Below are 22,657 nucleotides of genomic sequence, written 5' to 3'. Positions count from 1 at the left end.
TTTCCCTAGCTATTCTTTTTAAGTTTTTTTAACCTGCTTCTTGTTTGCTCTATCCCTTATTTATTGTCTTGGGCAGCTTCAGTGTTAAGTAATTGCTAATTGTTTTGAATAAATGCCCTCTTCTGAGGCTGTTCACACTGGGCAAGCTTTGAGTCAGGTCAGTTAAACCCCTGCTAGCTGGGTTTCCAGGAAACTGCCAGACAGGTCAAATAATGACAGTTTCTTGATAATGTTGCTCTACAACTGTTCTGTCTCCTCCAGTGGATGTAGCTTCTCGTACCTGCCTGTGATTGCAGGATTGATGGTTTTCAAGACTACTGAGGAGGAGAGGCGAGGAGAGGCGAGGAGGATCTAAGCAGGAGCAGCTAGTGTCCCAAAGCTTACTATTCTTAAGATTCCGCCAAGTTTTTTGAGTCAGTGCTCCCTAGATTATTGCAAGCCTTTGGCTAACTTCTAGAATTCTGAAAAAGTTGATTTTTGATAATTTTTTGTAATATTCTATTGCTTTTGTGGAGAAGAATTTTTGAAGTAGTTTAGTCGGCCATTTGCAATGACTTCACCTCTCCCTCATCTTTTAAAATGTTTTTTCTACTTTCATTTTTTTCTTTTTTTTTTTAATGCATATATTTCATCTTCATTTTGAGGGCTTTTTGCTTTTTATTTATTTATTTATTTAATTTTGGCTGTGCCGGGTCTTAGCTGCAGCACGCAGGATCTTTTAGTTGTTGGCATGTGGACTTCTTAGTTGCGGCATGCAGACTTCTCAGTCGCGGTGTGTGGACCTTTAGTTGTGGTGTGTGAACTCTTAGTTGTGGCACGCATGTGGGATCTAGTTCCCCCACTGGGGATTGAACCTGGGCCCCCTGCATTGGGAGCACAGCGTCTTACCCACTGGACCACCAGGAAAGTCCCTCATTTTTTTCTTTTTAAGCATTTTTTTTCTTCCTATGGTGGTGGTATTGTTTTTTGGTTTTTGGTTTTTTTCCTATTTATATTACTATTCTGGCAGTGATTCTAGCATTGCTTAAGGTCATTAATAGCACACTGGATCAAGTTTATGTTAAATTAAGGAACTTCTATAATTTTTTTAAAAAGTTCTCTTAGGTGACCAATTTTGTTTTAAATAAGGAAGCCTAAGAGCATTATTCACCTCTCCCTTCTTCCTTTCCTGCCCCCTCTACCCCCTGTATGTATATATATGTTTTAACATATGTGTATCTATTTAACATATACCTGTATATTACCTTTAATGATGAGATTTGACTCACCCCTCTATTAGTTTGAGAAATGTTTGTCCAACAGCAATGGGAGATCTTAAACAAGTCAGGCATTCTAGTGGTTCTTTAGATTAAAAAAGATCTACTCAAGTTGCCCATTTTATTGTCCTAGTGTGAACCAGGGCATTTTGGGTGTGTTTTATTTTACAGCTTTCTACTGACAGAAATACTTTGATGTTATTACTGTTTATCATACTTGCCATTTCAACATTTAGAAAATAATCATCATAATTCTCTCGTTTGTAGTGTCTTAATTACTTGAACTTTTTCCCCTTAGGTATAGTGTTTACAAAATAATAATAAAGAGTGACGCTTCTTTTTCTTTTCTTTTTTCTTTTTAGAATCTCAAAATTTGGATTTTGTTTGTAGTGTTCTTGTGTTGGCTGATCAGCTTCTCATATCTCGATTGAAAGAGATTTGTGAAGTGGCATTAAGTGAAAAACGTGAGTTTTTGAATTGGAATCTTAGTGTGTTTTCAGGTTGATCCAGGATTTACTGTATTTTATTGACTTTCTGATGTAGTTTATGATAAAATGCATGTTTTTGTATCATTAAAAATTCAAGACATTTAAACTATTTCGTGTCATTTGTAAGCACATCCTTATTTTAGAGATGTTAACATGTGAAAACATGAACATCTTAGAATTTAAATACGTTAAGTTTTTGGAAATGCTGTAAAAGCTTGAATAATAAGGATGGCATGAAACTTATTTTGGAATCTAAAAGATGAGAGTTTGAAAGCAGAAATTTTTTACCCTTGCCCTGGTCTGTAAGTCTACACTTAGCTACTCTGCTATTTGCTGGAATTTTTATGTAACCATCCCATTAATATATTTATCAAAAACTTCTCTTTTCTCTCAGGCTCTTATTTTTCTCTTTCTGTTCATTATTTCCATTAATTGCATGGCTGTCATCCTAACACTCAACTTTGGAACCCAAAGTTATTTTTTGTTATTTTGTTTTTATACCCAAATTGCAGCTGTCAAAATTGATTAATCTTAACTGTGTTGATCACATTTCCCCTACCCTTTTTTTTTTTTTTTTTTTTTGGGGTCCGCGGGCCTTTCACTGTTGTGGCCTCTCCCGCTGGGAACACAGGCTCTGGACGCGCAGGCTCAGCGGCCATGGCTCACGGGCCCAGCCGCTCGGCAGCATGTGGGATCCTCCCGGACTGGGGCACGAACCCGTGTCCCCTGCATCGGCAGGCGGACTCTTAACCACTGCGCCACCAGGGAAGCCCTCCCCTACCTTTTTATTCTCACTGTCACTATGCTAGTTGAGATCACTGTTATCTATCCCTTCTGTGTAGTGTCATAGTAGTCTTTTAGGTCCTGTTTCTCTTTTCTAACTTCTTCTTTAATCTTTCTGTAGGAAGGAGTTAATGTCTTCCCTTGTTCATATATTTTTAATCGCTTACTCTGGGATAAAGCTTAAATTTCCTCACCCTGATATAAAAGTTTCTTGGCTTTCTAATCTTATCTTTGTTCTCTTTCTTTGCCTCTTCAGGAAGTGTGAAGGGATTTCCTGTCAAATCTTTCTAATTTGTACTTCTAATAGTTTGTCTTAGCTCTAGAGTCTTATTTACTCACTTTTCTTGAGCTCTGTGGAGTATCTTCTCCTTGAACAACTCTAAAGTTTTTGTATGATCCAGTTTTATTTCTGTGAAATGGGAGAATTTGGGTTCATCATTAGTTGAAACTTTAGGTTAGTCAAGAGTGAGGCAGCGATCGTTGTTGTCTACATATTGTCTACCTATAACTTTTGACTGACTTATAAGGGACAAAGAACAAAGAAGTAGAGGAAGCCAGGTGTAGAAAATAGTTGTGTTCCCCTGTTGGCTGGGACTCAGAGTAAGTAAGAAAAAGAATGGAGGGGTTTGGGAAGCCAAAGTTACATGCTAGGTAAATAGAATATTCTGGGACAGTCTCTAGCAAGACACACTTCATATATAAAGTTAACAAGGATTGTAACAAAATCTAGCATGTTTTGTACAGTATGCCAGATTCTGCACTGGCATGAACAGTAATGTGGTAAGATTTAAATGTACTTATTTTCTAAATATATAGTATTTGTTTATATACGTAAATATACCCACGTAAAGTCTGATAGATGACTCAACATAAATTTATTTTGTAGAATGATTTCATCAGTTTCTCCTACTCCTAAGTATACTTTTTTAGTTTTCTAGGAGAATGACTATTCTGTGCTATATAAATGAAAAGGAATGTTGTTTATCAGTGAAAGTTAAAAATATTCTGAAAAGGTTAGGTAGAAGACTGTCAATTCTTACATGTTTGCTTTTAGATGACACTGTAATGCACCTTCTGTATTTTCTTTTGCTTAAAATTTTACGTGTGCTTATACTTCCTCTGAACAAGTCATTTACAATTACTTTGGCATATTGGGATGGAAAATGAGTTGTATATTTGCCCTAGTATAACTTATTTTTGGCAAGACACTACTTTCAATTTTCCTTCTTCTAAATGTTCAAACCTGACAACTTGAGAAATAAGTATATTTCATTTGCTGTAGTAACATGCCTTTCATCTCATTTCGCATATCTTTTCCTTTGTAGTTACCCTTAAGAATGCTGCTATGCTACTGGAATTTGCAGCAATGTATAATGCTGAACAGTTGAAACTATCTTGTTTACAATTTATAGGACTGAATATGGCAGCTTTACTTGAAGCAAGGTACGTTAGATATATACAGACTGTTGCAAAAGCACTTATTTATATATAATAACAAATATATTAGTAATTTAAAAGTGAATGACAGTAAATCCCAGCTTTGTAGAAAAAGTGAAAATGTAAGGGGATTTAATCATTCCATCAGTATTTGGATGCTTAATATATGCCAGCCATTGCTAAGATACTACCAGGAACAAATAAAGACAATATCCTTGCCCTCAGTGGTGCTTACATGCTGGTTGGAAGGTTGTGGGACAATATTATCACAAGTATATTTGTATATGTTTTCATATCTCTTTGCTTGTTTAGGCTAATTTGTAACTATGTAGTTTTTACCTTGGCTTTTAGAAACTATCTGTAATACTAATTAAGCCAGCACTTAATTACTTCACATATATGCGTGCATACAGTTTGTTACTGGTTGGTTTCTGTTTTCTCTTTGTATTTATTCTCTTTTAAGATATTTCCTATACTACATATTGATTCTTTGGTCAAACTTAGGCTGCAGCAGATGGCCTGAAAAAATTTAGTTGGTCTAGTTTATGGCAGCTGATATGTGTGTTGAAGCTTTCATGGTAATGAAATTTTTCTCGTGAAAAATGACACACTTTACGTGAAAAAAATCAGCTAAGTATATGTATCCTGTTTTATAAGCTAATATTTCATGCTATATTGATGTTTACCTGGATGGAAAGAATTTGATAAATGCTAATGATTTAGGAGTCATAGACATTTTAGAATTAGAGGAATCTTGGGAAATTTAATCCCATTGTTTTCAACTATTTTAGCAGTGGAATTTTTTTGTGTGTGTGTGGTACGTGGGCCTCTCACTGTTGTGGCCTCTCCCGCTGCGGAGCGCAGGCTCCGGACGCGCAGGCTCAGCGGCCATGGCTCACGGGCCCAGCTGCTCCGCGGCATGTGGGATCTTCCCGGACCGGGGCACGAACACGTGTCCCCTGCATCGGCAGGCGGACTCTCAACCGCAGTGGAGTTTTTTAATGAAATAAATGTTACAGATTTATTTTTTAGCATAAGGTCACAATTTTACTACATTTACTCACTATAAAGTCAGTGATGAGAAAAGTAAGTCTTTTTGGTCAGCACGGGAATTTCAGATTAGATTTCTTGGCGTCAGTTGCATTTTTAAAGTCGGTGTCTAGTGTAATGCTGTATTTTGTTTTAATTGTAATAATAGCTAACACTGCCATAATAATAGTTATTAATAGTAATAGCTAATAATAGTACTATAACAATAGTTACATAGTAATAATGATAATTAATGGTATGTGCCAGGTGGCATTCTAAAAGTGTTGTATGGATTCACTTAATTTTCATGAAAACCTTATGAAGTCGATTCTGTTTATATCCTCACGTGAGGTTGAGAAAACCCGTGAAACTTTTTTTGGCAAATAATCAAGAAAACCTTGATCCATATAATTAATTATAAATGGTAACAGTTTTTTGATAACTCACCTTTCAAAGTAAGGATGATGCTTAATGAACGTAATTCCAAAACGTGTTTGAAATAAAAGTTTTCTACCATTTTTAAAAGGTGAATCACTAACAGATTCCTTAATTGCCATTTAGGGTTCAATTTAGAGAAAATTCTTTTGGCTATTTAATGCTTTGTTATTTTGTGAAATGCAAATTAATATTGTGAAATGCAAATTAATATTATGGGATATTAGACAGTGTCATTTCAAAATGCCTCTGGTATTTCATTGTCAGAACCTGGCAGAGGTTTCAGAATACATTTATTTTTTTTGCTGACATTACATTAGTCATTCTAATCATAGCAATTTTTTCCCCTTGCATTGCCAAATTAACTCGTTTAATTTGTCAGAAAAGAATCAACCACAGTGTGGAACAAGCCAAATCTATCTAAAATACGATATTGGAGGATGATGTGTCACATTACTATTGTTCCATTATTATATTGTGACAAGTTTGTCAGCTGAACTATTAAGGGTGGCACATGTGCTGCGGTGAATAATTTTACATGAGTAGACATTATAACTTGCATTAAAGCAAAGATTTGTGTAAATGTAACCATTCCTAGTCAAATATGTGTTTGCCAGGAGTGTAAATAAATACGCACAGAGATGTTAAGAAAACAGCTGCATCAAAATTGACGTAGCATTACAAGTGAATTGTCTTCAAAATGTTAAAAAACTAGTATGGTACAGATTTGAATATGGTTGCTTTGTATTAGTTTTAAAAATAGTTTGAAGTACATTTTAGAATGTAAACTTTTAAATTTTACTGATGCCTCAAAGTACCTCTTTGGAACCTGAGAGTTCCTTAAAAATCTCCTTTGAATGCAATTGAACTAGTCCAAATGTTGCTTTATTTTTTTAATTTTTAAATTTATTTTTATTTTGGGCTGCGTTGGGTCTTTGTTGCTGAGTGCGGGCTTTCTCTAGTTGCGGCGAGCAGGGGCTACTCCTCGTTGCAGTGCGCGGGCTTCTCATTGCAGAGCATGGGCTCTAGGCATGTGGGCTTCAGTAATTGTGGCTTGTGGGCTCAGAAGTTGCAGCACGTGGGCCCTAGACTGTGCGGGCTTCAGTAGTTGTGGCTCGCGGGCTCTAGAGCGCAGGCTCAGTAGTTGTGGTGCACAGTGTTAGTTGCTCCGTGGCATGTGGGGTCTTCCCAGATCAGGGATCGAACCTGTGTCCCCTGCATTGGCAGGCGGATTCTTTACCACTGCGCCACCAGGGAAGTCCCCAAATGTCATTTTACCCATGAAGATATTAAGGACTAGAGAGGGAAAGTGAGTTGCTCAAGGTCATGTAGGTAATTGGGAGCAGTGATAATTCTAGACAGAATTCAGGTACCTGATAGTTAGGCCATTGTTCTGTCAATATAGTACTCCTTCTGTAGTAAAGATTGTATTTGGAAAATGAAAGTTGAATACTTGCTATTATGATAGAAAATATTTTTCTATCACTTATTTGCAAGAGTTGCTTGAGTTTTATTCAGTATGTTTGTCTAATATGTTTGCTGTTTATGTGAAATATATAACTATACATACTTCCAAAAAGAATTTGTTGCAGCTGGCATATTAATGCTTTAAAAAAATATTGCTTATTCAACAATATAAAATGTCTCTGCATATTTGAAAGTCTTAATAAACTTGAGTGTTAAGATAGAATTTTATATCTTATTATTTAGGTCTCTTGATGTTTTAAGTGATGGTGTTTTGAAGGATCTTTCTGTGTTTTACCGAAAAATGGTAAGGTTTATGTTTCTGTCAATTACAATTTCAACCAAAGCAGTATATTTGGTCAGACTTCTCAATGGAACAATTTCCTAATGAATTCTGATTCATTAGGATCTTTTAAAAATGAGGACATAAGATTTCTTTACAAGCTCTACAGGTAAACACGTTAATAAAAATTGAAGATATTTAATGATAAAATTAATATCTATTTAAATTTCTTTATAAATGAAAGTTATTGAATGCTTTGGGGTCTTTTGTTATTTATTTACTAAAAGATCAGGACAGTGTAAAAATATGGATTTTAATGATTTTATTATTTTTATTGAGGTAACATTGATTTATAACACTATGTAAGTTTCATGTGTACATTGTTATATTTCTACTTCTGTATACCCTACAGCTTGCTCCCCACCAAAAATTTAACTTCCATCTGTCAGCATATAGTTGATCCCCTTTATCTATTTCATTCCCCCACTCCTCTTCTCCCTCTGGTAGCTACTACTCTATTCTCTGTATCCACGTGTTCGGGTTTTTTGTTTGTTTGTTTAGTTCATTTATTTTGTTTTTGTTTATTAGTGTTTTATGTTCCATCTATGAGTGAAATCATACAGTATTTGTCTTTCTCCATCTGACTTACTTCACTTAGCATAATATCCTCATGGTCCATCTTGTGTTGTTGGAAATGGCAAGATTTCATCTTTTTTCATGGCTGAGTAGTATTCCATTGTATATATGTGTGTGTGTGCGCGCGCACGCGCGTGTGTGTTTATCCATTCATCCCTTGATTCATCCCTTGATGGGCACTTAGGTTTTTTCCATATATTGGCTATTGCAAATAATGCTGCAGTGAACATAGAGGAGCATATATCTTTTCAAATAAGTGTTTTTATATTCTTTGGATGAATACCCAGAAATGGGATAGCTGGGTATCTTATGGTAGTCTATTCTTAATTTTTTTAGGAATCTCCATACTGTCTTCTGTAGTGACTGCACCAATTCACAGTCTCACCAACAGTGTATGAGGGCTCTCTTTTCTCCACATCCTTGCCAACACATGGTATTTCTTGTCATTTTGACCCTAGTCATTCTGACAGGTGTACAGTGATATCTCAGTGTGGTTTTGATTTGCATATCCCTGATAATTAGTGATGCTGAACATCTTTTCATCTGTCTGTTTGCCATCTATATGTCTTCTTTGAAAAAATATGTATTCAACTCCTCTGTCCATTTTTTAATCAGGTAATTTTGTTGTTGTTGAGTTGTATGAGTTATTTTAGGGCATATGATTTACAAATATCTCCTCCCATTTGGTAGGTTGTCTTTTTGTTTTATTGATGGTTTCCTTTGCTGTGCAGAAGCTTTTTAGTTTGGTATAATCCCATTTATTTTTGCTTTTGTTTTCATTGACTGAGGAGGCATATTTTAAAAGATATTGCTATGACTGATATCAAAGAGCATACCACCTGTGATTTCTTTCAGGAGTTTTATGGTTTCAGGTCTTACACTCAAGCCTTTAATCTACTTTGACTTAATTTTTGTGTATATTGTGAAATAATGGTCTAATTTAATTTTTTGGCATGTGGCTGTCCAGTTTTCCCAGCACTATTTATTGAAGAGACTGTCCTTTCTCCATTGTGTATTCTTTGCTCCTTTGTTGTAAATTACTTGTCCATGTATGCAGGTGTTTATTCCTGGGCTTTCAATTCCGTTTAGAGATCTTTGCATCTGTTTTTCTGCCAATACCGTGCATTGGTATTGGACAAAGGAAATCTTTGTCATTGACTTTTGACAATTTTAATATTTGTTACACATCTTGGAGAAGGTTGTTTTGCATTGAGGTAATTAGGTGTTATTTTAATTTCATGGACTTGTGTATCCACTTCCTTTTCCAGCGTTGGGATGTTCTCAGATATTATTTTTAAATAAACTCTCTTTTGCCTTCTCCCTCTCTTCTCCTTCTGGGTTACTCATTACCCTAATATTTTTCTTCCTAAATGAGTTGGATAGGTCTTGTGAAATTTCCTCACTTTTTAATATTCTGCTTCTCTTCTTCTACTTGTATCATTTCAAGATTTCTGCCTTTGAGCTTGCTAATTCTCTCTTCCATATGATCTGCTCTATTTCCATTTCTTTCTAATACATTCTTCATCTCATGTATTGAGTTCTTCAACTGCAGCGTTTGTTTGGTTCTTTTTTAGAGTTTCAGTCTCTTTGGTAAAGTATTTCTTCTGTTCATTAATTTTATTCCTGAGCTCATTAAACCACCTTTCTGACTTCTTATAGCTTAGAGTTCCTTCATGACAGCTATTTTGAATTCTCTATCAGTTAGATTGAAATATTCTGTGACTTAGTTTGGTTTCTGGAGAACTGTTATTTTCTTTTTGTGGTCGAGTGTTATTGTGGTTGTATATGGTACTTGAATTAAATTGTTCCTCTGCAGGTGCATTTGAAGTTAATGACAGGTTAGAAGTCCTTTCTTTTGCTTTCCAGTAGGTGGCACTATAACACAGGTTTGTTTTCTATTACCTGAGCTGGCTCTGATTGTATTTGCTAGTTGGCACTTTCCAGCCTCCACCGGCTCTGTAAGAGGTGTGCTTCTGTGCCTTCATTATTGCTTCTTGTGCCTCCCAGGTCCTTACTGCCTTTCTTCTGCCAGAGCTACTGTCATCATCGGAATGTTGGGCTCTTCCCCAGTTTGTGGGGTTCCTTGAGTAACAGTCTTTGCATGGGGGGAGGAGGATCATGGGGGTGTTGGGAGCCAGGGTTGCACAGGTGCCTGTACTGTATCTGATATTGTATAAGGTTCGTGGGCTTCCGCCACTGTTGATGGTGGGGGATGGCGGCTGGGTTCCAGGGCCCACTTCCACTGCTACCAAGCTACCTGTGGTTGTGAGCACCCCTCCATTCAGGATGCCAGAGTTGTAAGTGCACCACCTCACATACTGGTACTGGGTTCCCTGAAGCTGTGGGCTCAGCTACCATGGTTAGAGGCCCAGGATTGCAGGCACAGACTCCACTCTTTCATCTGTTCTGCCTCTCTCCTGTATGTGTTCCAGCCTACCCACCTTTAGATGTACAAATGTGTGGAATTCTCTGGTGTCCTAGTGTGTTGGGCAGAGGCAACTTTGTTGAGCTCTGGATGTTTTACTGGTTATAGATTGAAGGGGAGACAGAAAGGTAGCTGATGTCTTTACTCTACACATTTTGTATTTAAAAAGTGACATCTTTTTTTCTATAGATTCCAGCAATGGATAGAAGAGTCATTACACCATATCAAGATGGACCAGATATTAGCTATTTGGATGTAGAAGATGGAGATATCTTTTTGAAAGAAGAAATAAATATGGAACAAAATTATTCGTAAGCTTTTTTTTTCCCCCCTTCCTTTTCTCTTTCCCCCACCCCCAATCTTGGACACTGTTGACACTTTTATATTAATATGGAAAGAAAAATTGAGAAACCTAACATAAAAAATAGGTAAGGTATTTATGTTCATTTTTAGCCTGATACAATACAAAGTAAATGCATAATTAATATTTGCAGATATAACAAAGTTAAGTATAAACACAAAAGGAATGTAGCCTTCTGGTTAAATATGTTGGGTTGAATAAGTGCAATTATCTTAACTACTTTTCCAAACCCTGCTGAGATTATAGGAAAGAAATAAAAAAGGCATATTGCACTAGAGCAGAGAGAACAGGAAAGGAGTAAATGGCAGTCAGGAGATGTTAACAGTTTTGGAAGTTGGAAAGTGGTTGCCAAGCAGTAATGACTTAGAAAAAACTAAAACAGAATTCTGGAAAGGCTTAAGAATTACAGGTACTAGGTTTATGAAGACCAGTGTAAGTGGTTGGATTTGGAAAAGAGCTTTTTTTTTTTTTTGAGAATTTTTCAAAGCGCATTGATGTATTCCTGAACCAAGTGATTGACTGCCCCTCCTCCACCTTGGCAGAAGATGGGAGACTTGCCTTCTGGAGAGGGTGAGCCAAAGGGAGTTCATCAGCCATTCTTCTAGATCCCTCTCTGTAGAGAACCCTACTCATTCAAGAGATATGACCCACAGTGACTGGCATTTGGGAGTCCTTCAATAAAATATCCCAGGTTCTACACAGTCTCCCTGTTGACCATTTAATAAGTCCTGCTTAGAATTTCCAGTCTGCATTTTAGGCTAATTTATCAGCTGGTTATAGAATTACTTTCCTTCTGCTTGGTAAATGACCTGTTAAAATAAAATCTTCGGACGTTCAAGTCATTTACTACATACACGTGTAAGTGTATATATATATGTATGAGTATAATTGTAGCTCACTGAAAAGCTGCTCTTGGTTCCAGCGATCTTTTTTAACTTCTTTTCTAGAGTTTGGTGGTAGCCACTGGAATACTTGAGGTTTATAAATATCTGACTTGGACGTATGACATGTTATTACATTAAAAATTATAATGAAATGATTAACGTTGACATAAATACATTATCCTTCACAAAATAATAGTATTCACAGCTGACCTGTGTTACTGTGGATGAATTATATAATGAGATCTATAATTTTTAGGTGAAATAAGACTGTTGTAGTCCTCATAGATAATGTTATTTTCTCTTTCCTGATTAATAATAATTCAAGAAATTAAGCAGCCCCTGAAATACTTTAAAAATTATCACCAACTATTTCTAGTTCCAGATCATAGATTATAATAGCTTGTGTGTGAACATGTACAGTATTTTACTTTTCAAAGTATTTTCTTATATACCATCTTGTTTCTAACTTTCACAGAAGTGCTAGGGTTAGAACAAGAGATAGTATCACACTGAAGTTTGGTGGAATTAAGTAACGTGCTCTGGGCCACTTAGATAAATGGGACTAGAACATATATATTCTTTTGTGTTTTTTGTTTGACCAAAATGCTGCATTCCGTTGCTCAAAATCCATAGTTCTTCTCCTGTTTCATCTGTAACTTAATTTTTTTTTTAATTTATTTATTTTTGGCTGCGTTGGGTCTTTGTTGCTGCATGCGGGCTTTCTCTAGTTGCAGTGAGTGGGGGCTACTCTTCGTTGCAGTGCTCGGGCATCTCATTGCAGTGGCTTCTCTTGTTGCGGAGCATGGGCTCTAGGCACGCAGGCTCAGTAGTGTGGCTCACGGGCTGTAGAGCGCAGGCTCAGGTAGTTGTGGCACACGGGCTTAGTTGCTCTGCGGCACGTGGGATCTTCCTGGACCAGGGATCGAACCCGTGTCCCATGCATTGGCAGGCGGATTCTTAACCACTGTACCACAAGGGAAGCCCTGTAACTTTAATTTTTTTAAAATGACTTTTATGTTTGCTTTTTTCCTAGGGAAAGCGTGTTCAAGAAGACAAAAACGAAAGCAAAAAAGAAGCCACGTAAGCGGTCAGATAGTTCTGGAGGTTATAACCTTTCAGATATTATTCAGAGTCCACCATCTACAGGTTAGTGGAAAATATTTTAGGGTATATTTTCTGATCTAATCTTTCATGTCTCTGTTCCTTATCTAATTCATTTAACATGTATTAAATACTATTATATGCCATCTGCTAGGGCTACAGAAATAGAAAATAGTCCTTGTCTTAGGGAGGCCACAGAAAATGATAATGTATTGTGATAAGTACTCTGATTGACGTTTGCTCTGTGATCACAGAAGGGGCACCCAAACTAGTCTGAGAAGATCGGGGCACATCTGTTAGAGGAAAGTGATACCTGAGCTGGGTCTTGAAGAGTGAAGAGAATTTAGCCAAGAAAAGGAGGCAGATTGACGTGCTAAGAGAATGGGGCAGTGTGTTTCAAGCCCAGAGGCAGTAGAAAGACTGCATGTTTGTTGTGCGTAGCTCGGCCATATCCAGTAGGTGCAGATAGGAGATAGGTTGGAGAGGGTCAGATTTTGGAGGGTGTTATATGCCAAACTAATGAATTTGGACTTTAATCTGAAGGCTACAGGTAGCTATTGATGGATTTTTGAAGGCAGGGTGTGACTGGATAAGGTTTATGTTTTTAGAAAGACCACTCTGTGTAGTGGCATAGAGGGTTAGAGGTGGGCAGCACATGACAGAGATACTATTAACACGTGCATTCAGTTCATATATATCAGTGCTTCAGGTGAGATGTCACGTGGGATTCCATTCATGCGTGTTAAGGAGGTTATAATCCAGTAGTAAAATACAACACGTTTTATATACCTAGGCATTGTGTGAGCCTGTTTGAAAGTAAGGTTATATAGTTTTTCTAAAATTTTTTTTCCCAGTTTTTAATTTTGAAAATCTTTAAGTTACTAAAAAGGTGAAAGAAAAATACCATGAACACCTGTATACCCATTATCCAGATCTATTGTTCACCTCTTAGCACATTTGCTTTTTCTTGCAGGCTTTGTCTTGCATGCTCTGTTCCCTCATCCTCCAAACATTCTACACACACACTTTTTTTTTTTAACCTGATCCACCTGGAACTAAGCTGTAGACATGACATTTTACCCCCAAGGTTAATATGAATCTCCTAAGCATAAGGGAGATACAACCCTTATTCTATACAACCACAATACCATTATCACATTGAAAGACAGTTAACATTACTTAATATTATCTAGTGCTGTAGTCTATGTCCATATTTCCCTAATTGTCCAAACATGTTTTTATAGTCTTCTCTGTTTTAGCATTAAGAAAAAAAAAATCTAATGTCGTATCAGGGTTGACATTGCCTTTGCTTATTAATGTCTTTTTAGTCTCTTAAGTAGAACAGCACCGCCACACCTTTCTGTTTTGTTTTGTTTTGTTTTGTTTTTAGAAGTTGAGGCCAGTGGTATTGTAGACTATCCCACATTCTGGATTCGTCTGATTAGATCCCGATTAAATGACCTAAATTTTAACAGTTTCTTTAGATAAAAATTTGAAGTGTAACCAAAAAAGAATGGCAGCACAGCGTGGCTTTCAGAAATAGTTGGTGTGTCTATAGCCATAAGACAGACTGGTGCAGTTTCTATCAGCAGTGTTTTCACAGTCAATCAGCCTTATACAGGCAACTTTGAAAAGTACAAATGAGGTATTTGACACGTTTGATAAATAACGTGAAGAATAGTCGTTTTAGATAACACACGAGATATTAAAAAAGAAAGCTAATATACCTAAATTGATTGATGAAGTACTGAAGATAGGTCTATAGGTCTTTCTCATTTGCTGCATATCCTGATTCCTATTTTAGGACCTTTTTAAAGTTTAAATTCTGTGATTTTGCATCCTCTGTGTTATATGAATTACCCGTAGTACTTAGAAGGAGGCATAAGTGGATTGATGGCAGGATGAATAAATGGATAATGGATAGACAGTCATGGAGCTAGTGATTTTCCAAATACCTAAAAGATTTATGGAAAAAGCAGATATTTGGTTTGTTTTAAAGGATGTTATTGATAGCACATGTGTTAAGAGTCTTAGCATTTCAGAGCTGGAAGAGACCTTAATAATGAATTAATTTACACCCCTTCCTTTAAACTTGAGGAAACAAGCTCAGAAAACTTTGAAGTGATTTCAGGTCGTAGCAGCCAGAGGTAGAATTTATTTTCTTGATTCCTGTTCTGTATTCTTCCTGCTATACTACTTCTGTGGCCAAAGCAAAAAATGATTGAAAGGTTAAATTTAACTGGGGGCCAAAGTAACCTATTCTGGGAGAAATTCTGAGTATGAAGCTAATTTCATCAAGGACAGTTGTATGAAGGCTTAACGTTTGTTTGTGTTGGTCCTTAAAGTTAGAAGTCATTCTGTGAAAATAATTTTTTTATCAAAGATAATTGTTGGCCACTTTAATCGTCTTCTTTATTTATTAGATTTGTTTCTAATTGACTTTTGGGAGCATCCCAGTATTAAATATACTCTCTTATATAAAAATTTGCTACTCTTAAAAATATTTAAAACATTGTGGGGGAGAAAAGTTTGAATGTTATTCCAAATTGTATTTTAGCAATAACAACAAAAAAGGCACATATCTTGTCAGAGTGATTTATTTTTTTTTTTAATTAATTAATTTAATTTATTTATTTTTGGCTGCATTGGGTCTTCATTGCTGCGTGCAGGCTTTCTCTAGTTGCGCTGAGTGGGGGCTACTCTTCCTTGAAGTGCGCTGGCTTCTCACTGTGATGGCTCCTCTTGTTGCGGAGCATGGGTTCCAGGCGCCTGGGCTTCAGTAGTTGTGGCTCACGGGCTCTAGAGCGCAGGCTCAGTAGTTGTGGCGCACGGGCTTAGTTGCTCCACGGCATGTGGGATCTTCCCAGACCAGGGATTGAACTCGTGTCCCCTGCATTGGCAGGCGGATTCTTAACCACTGCGCCACCAGGGAAGCCTGCGGTGATTTACTTTTAAAGAAAACAACACTTACTGAATTTATGAGATGTGTTTTATAATGTATTTATTTTGCCACTTCATTTAGATTGTACTACATTTTAAATATGTGGAAATAAACACATGAACCTAAGCAAAAGTTTTTTTTTCTTTTTTACTCTGTTTATACTTGAAATGACTGATTTGCTAATGAGCCAGGATACCAGATGTAGCAGGGAGACAGGTATTGAGCTTGCCTAAGAGAACAAATGGTATATACATTTCATAACAACTTATGCTTTAGGTGATAAGCTAATTGAAAATAGCTCTCAATTCACAGCTATTTTGCAGAAGGGAAAACCCTCAAACAGGCCACAGTAGGCTTCAGCAAAGCCTCTGCTACCTGGCCAGTCTGCTGGCTTAGATGAGTGGCAGAAAGGTTATAATGGCTTCTCCCACACAGACTGGGACTAATCCCCCTTTGCATAGGTGCAGAGACAGATGAGAAAGGGAAAGGGGAGGGGTCTAGAGTTTATTAATTTTGTCTTGCTGTCTTATCTTTATGGGGAAAAAAATGTTCTGAGTCACTTTTTAAATTAGATACCAAATAACTATCTTCCTCAGGTTTATTGCTTAATTGGTGTGTAATTAAAATGAATAAAACTGTTGTTTTGAAATTCTCCATTTCAGTTTTTCACTTCAACTGATTTCTTTCTTCAGTTAGCTTGAATTATTAAGACTTTAGTACAGTGACTATAATTTAAATGTTAACTAAATCTGGATAAATGGACGCTTTTAGCTCTCTTTGGTTCATTAAATGTAATACATATATGTTTACTGTATATGTGTTTAAATATGAAAAATTTTTTACCTTTTAGGATTACTAAAGTCTGGTAAGACCAATTCTGTGGAATCTCTTCCAGAACTGTTGACATCAGACTCTGAAGGAAGCTATGCAGGAGTGGGTAGTCCTAGAGATTTACAGTCTCCTGATTTCACAACAGGATTTCATTCAGATAAGAATGAGGTTTGTCTTTGTTTATTAATGCACTATTTTCTTCAAATTTTAATCTATAGACAGTTTAGTTTTTCATTATTTTTACTCTAACTTTAAAACACTCGCTGGTTTATAAGAAAATACAATTAATGACGTAATATATGTAGTGTTATCGTTTTCTCAAATTTGCCTAATATTTCTAGTTTTAAAGATTTTAATTGCAGTTTTGAGCCCTTTATGATGTTGTATTTCTAATCTTTCTGCAATAAAAGTAATGTTGATGTAAAGTATAGCAATACTGTATAGGCATATTGAAATATATATTCATAGCTAAATTACTTGAAATATATTTTGTGAAATGTCAGTTAACACCAGCTAAAAACTGTCAAAGGAAAATGATTTTGAAAGTAAGCCTAATACCAAAATCTGTTTAGTGTCTTCCTGCCACGGTGTGAACTGGAGCAATGCAGTCTGGAATGGAGTTCTTCTCCTAGTCTAGCAAAATTGACACTAAGCTGCTGAATTCCTAGGCTGGTCAACTCTGGGGGAGGCCATGTTTCAGACATCTCTTCCATAGTTGTTAATCTACAGGGAAGGAGAATGTCAAACTTACCAGATAAAGTAATTTTTTTCTAACCTCTATACATCCACAAAATATATTAGAACATCTAGAAATTTGTGAGACAATAGAAAATTTACCCTTTATTAAGAGTCTTCTAGGCCTCAAGGATTGATAATAAAACAAATTTTTATCATAAAAATTTTTTTATGTAAGGTAGAAGTTTGGGGGAAATTCATATTACACTTAGGTTGGCCTGGAAGACAGGTGAGGTTTAAAAGAAGGTTGAAGGCATACTGTGAATTTTTGGCAATAGTAGAAGAATCTATCCTGGCAGTGGAAATACCATTTCAATAAATTCCTTGACCTCTTGTAATAGCAATAGTTTTAGGGTCCCTTTTGAAGTGTCGGTATTATTTGGCTTTAATTTTATTCAGAGTCCTTTAATTATATTCAGAGTGAATTGTATGAAATTTATACCAGACTTTCATTTTGTTTCATTTTAAAGTCATGGATGTTAATTTTAAAGTTACTGCTTCATGTCTTATTTGAACAACTTACATTTATTAATAACATTTTGTTTAATGCTCAGGTAAATAAGAACTTGATATGCAAACTTATGTCCCTAAAAATTATTCCCAAAGCTTTTAATAATTGGGTTATAGCCACTGATATGGTTTGAGAATTGACCAAGATACTAAACTGTAGAAGAACTGAATTGAAAATACTAGATAATTATTGTTGTAAGGTTTTACTCTTTAATATAGTTTAACCAGTATTTACTGAGTACCAACTATGTGTTCGCTACTGTGCTAGGGGTACCTGCTATTACTCACTTTTTAATTTTTTTTTTTTTTTTTTTTTTTACCTCCAGGGGAAAATTAAATCCTATGTTAATGGTACACCTCCTACACATTTTAGGGAAGATTTAAAACCATGGGAAAAATCACCAGTATTTAAAATATCTGCTCCACAGCCCATTCCCAGTAACAGAATTGATACTACAAGCTCTTCCAGTTGGGTTTCTGGCTCTTTCAGGTAGGATTTTTGTTTTTTTCTGTACTTGTTAGTCTGAGAAATATCATTTATTTTTGGTCAAGTGAAACTTTTTAATGAAGCACATTTAAAAAATTAATACAAATTTCTAATATACAGAAAATTTCCTAAATGCATACAAATTACCAGCTAAAGTGCATACAAATTACTAACTGGCTAAAATAGGCTTTTTCCAGACAGAATTTAGTTGCCTTTGCAGTGTCATCAGGGAATACTTAGTAAAATACTCTATAACTAACACACACACACACACACACACACACACACACACACACACACACTGACTTGATATCAGCTTCTTTTTCTTTTTTAATGGGTAGTGTATATTAGTAAAAACTCCCACTCAGGAAGACCCTTTTGTCATTTGTAGGCTTACTTTATCTTTTTTTTTGCACATTAAAGTGTATTTAAGATCTCACAAAATGTGTTTGTTACAGTTAATTTTCAGAGGCTATTCATTTAATGTTATGCTGTAGTTTTAACTTGACCTATATTCTATCCATATTTTTGTTTGTTTTTTTGCTGTATGCAGGCCTCTCACTGTTGTGGCCTCTCCCGTTGCGGAGCACAGGCTCCGGACGCGCAGGCTCAGCGGCCATGGCTCACGGGCCCAGCTGCTCTGCGGCATGTGGGATCTTTCCGGACCGGGGCACGAACCCGTGTCCCCTGCATCGGCAGGCGGACTCTCAACCAACTGTGCCACCAGGGAAGCCCAAATATGCTGTATTTTGCACAGTTGGAATAAAGATGATGATGTCCCGGTTTATGCTGCTTCATGGTCTAAAGATAGTTCAGAAAGTAGACACCTTTTTTCCTAAGTAAACATATTTGTGGGAACACCTGGAAGCATCTTCTAATCACTAATGTTAGACTATTTTATTAAACATGTATCTCTTAACATTATGACTTTTGATGCATTTTATTATTATGTATGTATATGTAAAAGTATATTTCATTCAAAATATCCTTTTTGAAGTTGGCCACAGCTGACAAAATAGACCTAAATTATCCTCTCATTAATATATAATTTACAGTTTCAGTAATGTTTGGGTGTTGGACTTCATGGATAAATGAATGGGTTGTAAAGTAACTTTTATATGTCTTTTAGTCCTGTAAGCCCTCCTGTTATGGATCTCAGAACCATCATGCAAATAGAAGAAAGTAGACAAAGACGTGGAGCTACACCAAAGACAAATTTGGGGTTGGTTACAAAATCATAAAAAAAGGAAAGACCATGTTGTGTTATAGTTCTGCCCTAAACTGGAAAGACCTACTGGACCTTTCCTATTATTTTTCTGCATTTGATGTTAAAGTTAGTTGTAAGCTCTTTTCTAGGTAATTTAGCCTCCATAACATTATTTCTTAAATATATGCTGAAGACTGAGTTGGGTTGATAGTCTAGCTCTTGTGGAATACAGTATTACATGCTGGAAATTTGCCTCTAAAATGATGTATTTCTGTTAGAAGTGTGATGCAAGTGTATTAGGAGGGCTCCCATGTAGCTATTACTTGATCCTTGATAGTATAAACTAATTATATATATTGCCACTGTTGAAACTTGTGGTCATTTTGATCTAGTAATAGTAAAATCCCATCAAATAAACACAGCAATATAATTACAAGTAACCTTTGTTGAGCAGAAATTAATGTTAATTGGTTTAATTTCTAGCAAAATTATTTCTTATGGAATTAAACTTTCTCAGAAGCGGTGAAACTGATTGGTTTGATTTAACAATTTCTAGAAAAATGATTTCTCATGGAGTTAAACTGTCTCAGAAGCAACGAAAAATGATTGCAATGACTACCAAAGATAATAATTCAGCAATGAATAGCATGGAAACAGCATTAAGTGCTCCTTCAAAAACCCCCAAACCGGCGAATGCATGGTATGCTCTAATTTTTATTAAAATAAGCTTTGTACATTAGCTTTTAAGGTAGTTCTTGGCTTTGGGTGTTTTTTTTTTTTCCTTCCTGTCTTTTCAAATATTTCATTTCCCTCTTTGCTTTCAAGTTAAAAATTGGACCTTGGGAAATACTTTATTTTTTTGTTTGTTTTGAGAAGTGCATCATGATTTTTGAATTTTTTTTCATATGTGTAGATAAATTTTCTTCTTGGTATTTTAATTACTGTTTATTGCTAAGGCAGTTTAAGGGAACATTCTTATTTTTTCATTTTTTATAAAAAATAATGTATATCATAGAGAATTTTGATAAAAGCAAACAGATTTTCTTTTAGCACCCTAAGTTCTTTGTATATTCCCTGTATGCATCATGAATATCTTAAAATTTTTATAATCATAGCTTGTCATTGTCACTTTTAAGCAGGGTTGTTTACTTAACATTGTGTTATATAACTTTTCTCAATTAGAATTTACCCATAATGCAACATTAATAGGAATAATCTCCAAAGAGGTCAGATAGCAATTTTGACATATGAAAAATAGGTTGTACTTCTGCTCCCCTCCCATCCTCCCTTTTTTTGGTAACTAATATCATAATAATTGGAAACCAATTTTAGAAGAAAAATACATGGATAGTATGATGGGCAGGAAAGATCAGTAGAACCCTGTTGTTCTCACAAGCATTGAAGAGGGTATTACAGACTACTGTTGGTTTGGGGGAACCCCTTCATTACTCTAATGCCACTTCTATTTGTAAGAGGGAATATTTTTCCCATTAAAATGTAAATTGTTTTGAAGAGAGTGGCAACTCATTTTATTTTGATTGCCACCAATAGGACTAAATATCAGACCTACTAGTAAATCTAAAACATGATCACAGAAAAAGAAAACAAGAGGTGAGAACACCCAAGTGAAAAAGAAAAGAGAGTGAAACTTGAGGGATTGGGTTTAGCAGAATTTTTTTTTTAATTAATTAATTTATCTTTGGCTGTTTTGGGTCTTCGTTTCTGTGCGAGGGCTTTCTCCAGTTGCAGCAAGCGGGGGCCACTCTTCATCGCGGTGCGCGGGCCTTTCACTGTCACGGCCTCTCCCATCACAGAGCACAGGCTCCAGACGTGCAGGCTCAGTTGCTCCGCAGCATGTGGGATCTTCCTGGACCAGGGCTCAAACCTGTGTCCCCTGCATTGGCAGGCAGATTCTTAACCACCACGCCACCAGGGAAGCCCAAGTAGAATGTTTTCATTCATTGGTATTTGTTGTGCACCTTCTACATGCAAGGCACTGTTCTAGTTTCTGATGATAAGGCAATATATACAAAACTGATTTAATCACTGCCTCTGTAGGGTTTATGGAGTAGCTGTTATAATATATATATTTTTTAATATAAATTTATTTTATTTATTTACTTTAAAAAAATTTTTGGCTGTGTTGGGTCCTCAAAAAAAGAAAGCCTTGTGTCCAGGCTTTCTCTAGTTGTGGTGAGCAGGGGCTACTCTTTGTTGCGGTATGTGGGCTTCTCATTGCGGTGGCTTCTCTTGTTGCGGAGCACGGGCTCTAGGTGCACGGGCTTCAGTAGTTGTGGCATGCGGGCTCAGTAGTTGTGCCTCTTGGGCTCTAGAGCGCAGGCTCAGTAGTTGTGGTACATAGGCTTAGTTCCGCGGCATGTGGGATCCTCCCGGACCAGGGCTCGAACCCGTGTCCCCTGCCTTGGCAGGCAGATTCTTAACTGCTGCGCCACCAGGGAAGTCCCCTGTTACAATATTGAGTTATGTTTTCCCTAAACAAAGGTATAGAAAAGACAAAAAAAAAAGTTCTTTGACTAGCTCTCAAGATACTAAATATATCGCAATTTGAGAGAATTAGCTAAGCACATGAGGAAGCTTTGGGCTTATTAGTAAATACAGTTTAAGCCCTGCCATCAACCAGTTTCCTTATTTAAAAACAAAAAGTAAATGAACAAAAGAAGGAACAAAACAGTGATCACTCAAGGTAGGAAATCCAACTACTGGACAAATACTCTTGGTTTAGCATCTATTTCAAACATAGGAGTTCTTTCCAGCCCCAATAAAGTAATTTTTAAAATCAAAAAACACAGAGTTCAAAAAATTTAATAGTATGGTAATACTTCAAGGCTTCTTATCATGAAAGATAGCAGTTGCCTGCCCTGCCCCAAACTTTCTCTTTTATGACTGGTTAATTAAGATTCACAACAGAGTCATATTGTGAGGATGATTTTATTTCCTTTTTTTACACTATTCTGTTTTTTCCCTAGAATAACTAATTCTGTCAGTTTTCCTGTACTGCCTATGTACTCATCACTAATTTTCCCCGCAAAACTCTCTAAAACATACCTCTCTCTCTCCATTATGATGAAACATACCAGGTAATTTATTACTTTTGTTTTTTATTGAAGGCATCTCTCTTTTTGTTTTTTTTTGCGGTACGCAGGCCTCTCACTGTTGTGGCCTCTCCCATTGCGGAGCACAGGCTCCGGACGCACAGGCTCAGCGGCCATGGCTCATGGGCCCAGCCTCTCCGCGGCATGTGGGATCCTCCCGGACCGGGGCACGAACCCGTGTCCCCTGCATCAGCAGGCGGACTCTGTGAACAACTGCGCCACCAGGGAAGCCCTGGAGGCATCTTCATTAG

The 22,657-nt window shown here is 36.5% G+C and overlaps 1 protein-coding gene across 1 annotated transcript in view; it reads left to right on the top strand.

Moving 5' to 3' along the window:
- The window catches only part of IBTK (inhibitor of Bruton tyrosine kinase), a 79,436-nt gene that overhangs the window by 33,107 nt on the left and 23,672 nt on the right, over window positions 1-22,657 (top strand). The window contains 9 exon segments of the mRNA XM_007445878.1: window positions 1,619-1,720; window positions 3,853-3,970; window positions 7,139-7,199; window positions 10,426-10,547; window positions 12,515-12,627; window positions 16,374-16,522; window positions 17,926-18,089; window positions 19,216-19,308; window positions 19,850-19,993. Coding sequence (XP_007445940.1) covers window positions 1,619-1,720; window positions 3,853-3,970; window positions 7,139-7,199; window positions 10,426-10,547; window positions 12,515-12,627; window positions 16,374-16,522; window positions 17,926-18,089; window positions 19,216-19,308; window positions 19,850-19,993 — 1,066 coding nt within the window.

Source organism: Lipotes vexillifer, unplaced genomic scaffold, assembly GCF_000442215.2.
Source record: "Lipotes vexillifer unplaced genomic scaffold, Lipotes_vexillifer_v1.1 scaffold413, whole genome shotgun sequence".
Lineage (NCBI taxonomy): Eukaryota > Metazoa > Chordata > Mammalia > Artiodactyla > Lipotidae > Lipotes > Lipotes vexillifer.
Note: the sequence above shows the minus strand (reverse complement) of the source record. Positions and strands in the feature narration are given on the sequence as shown.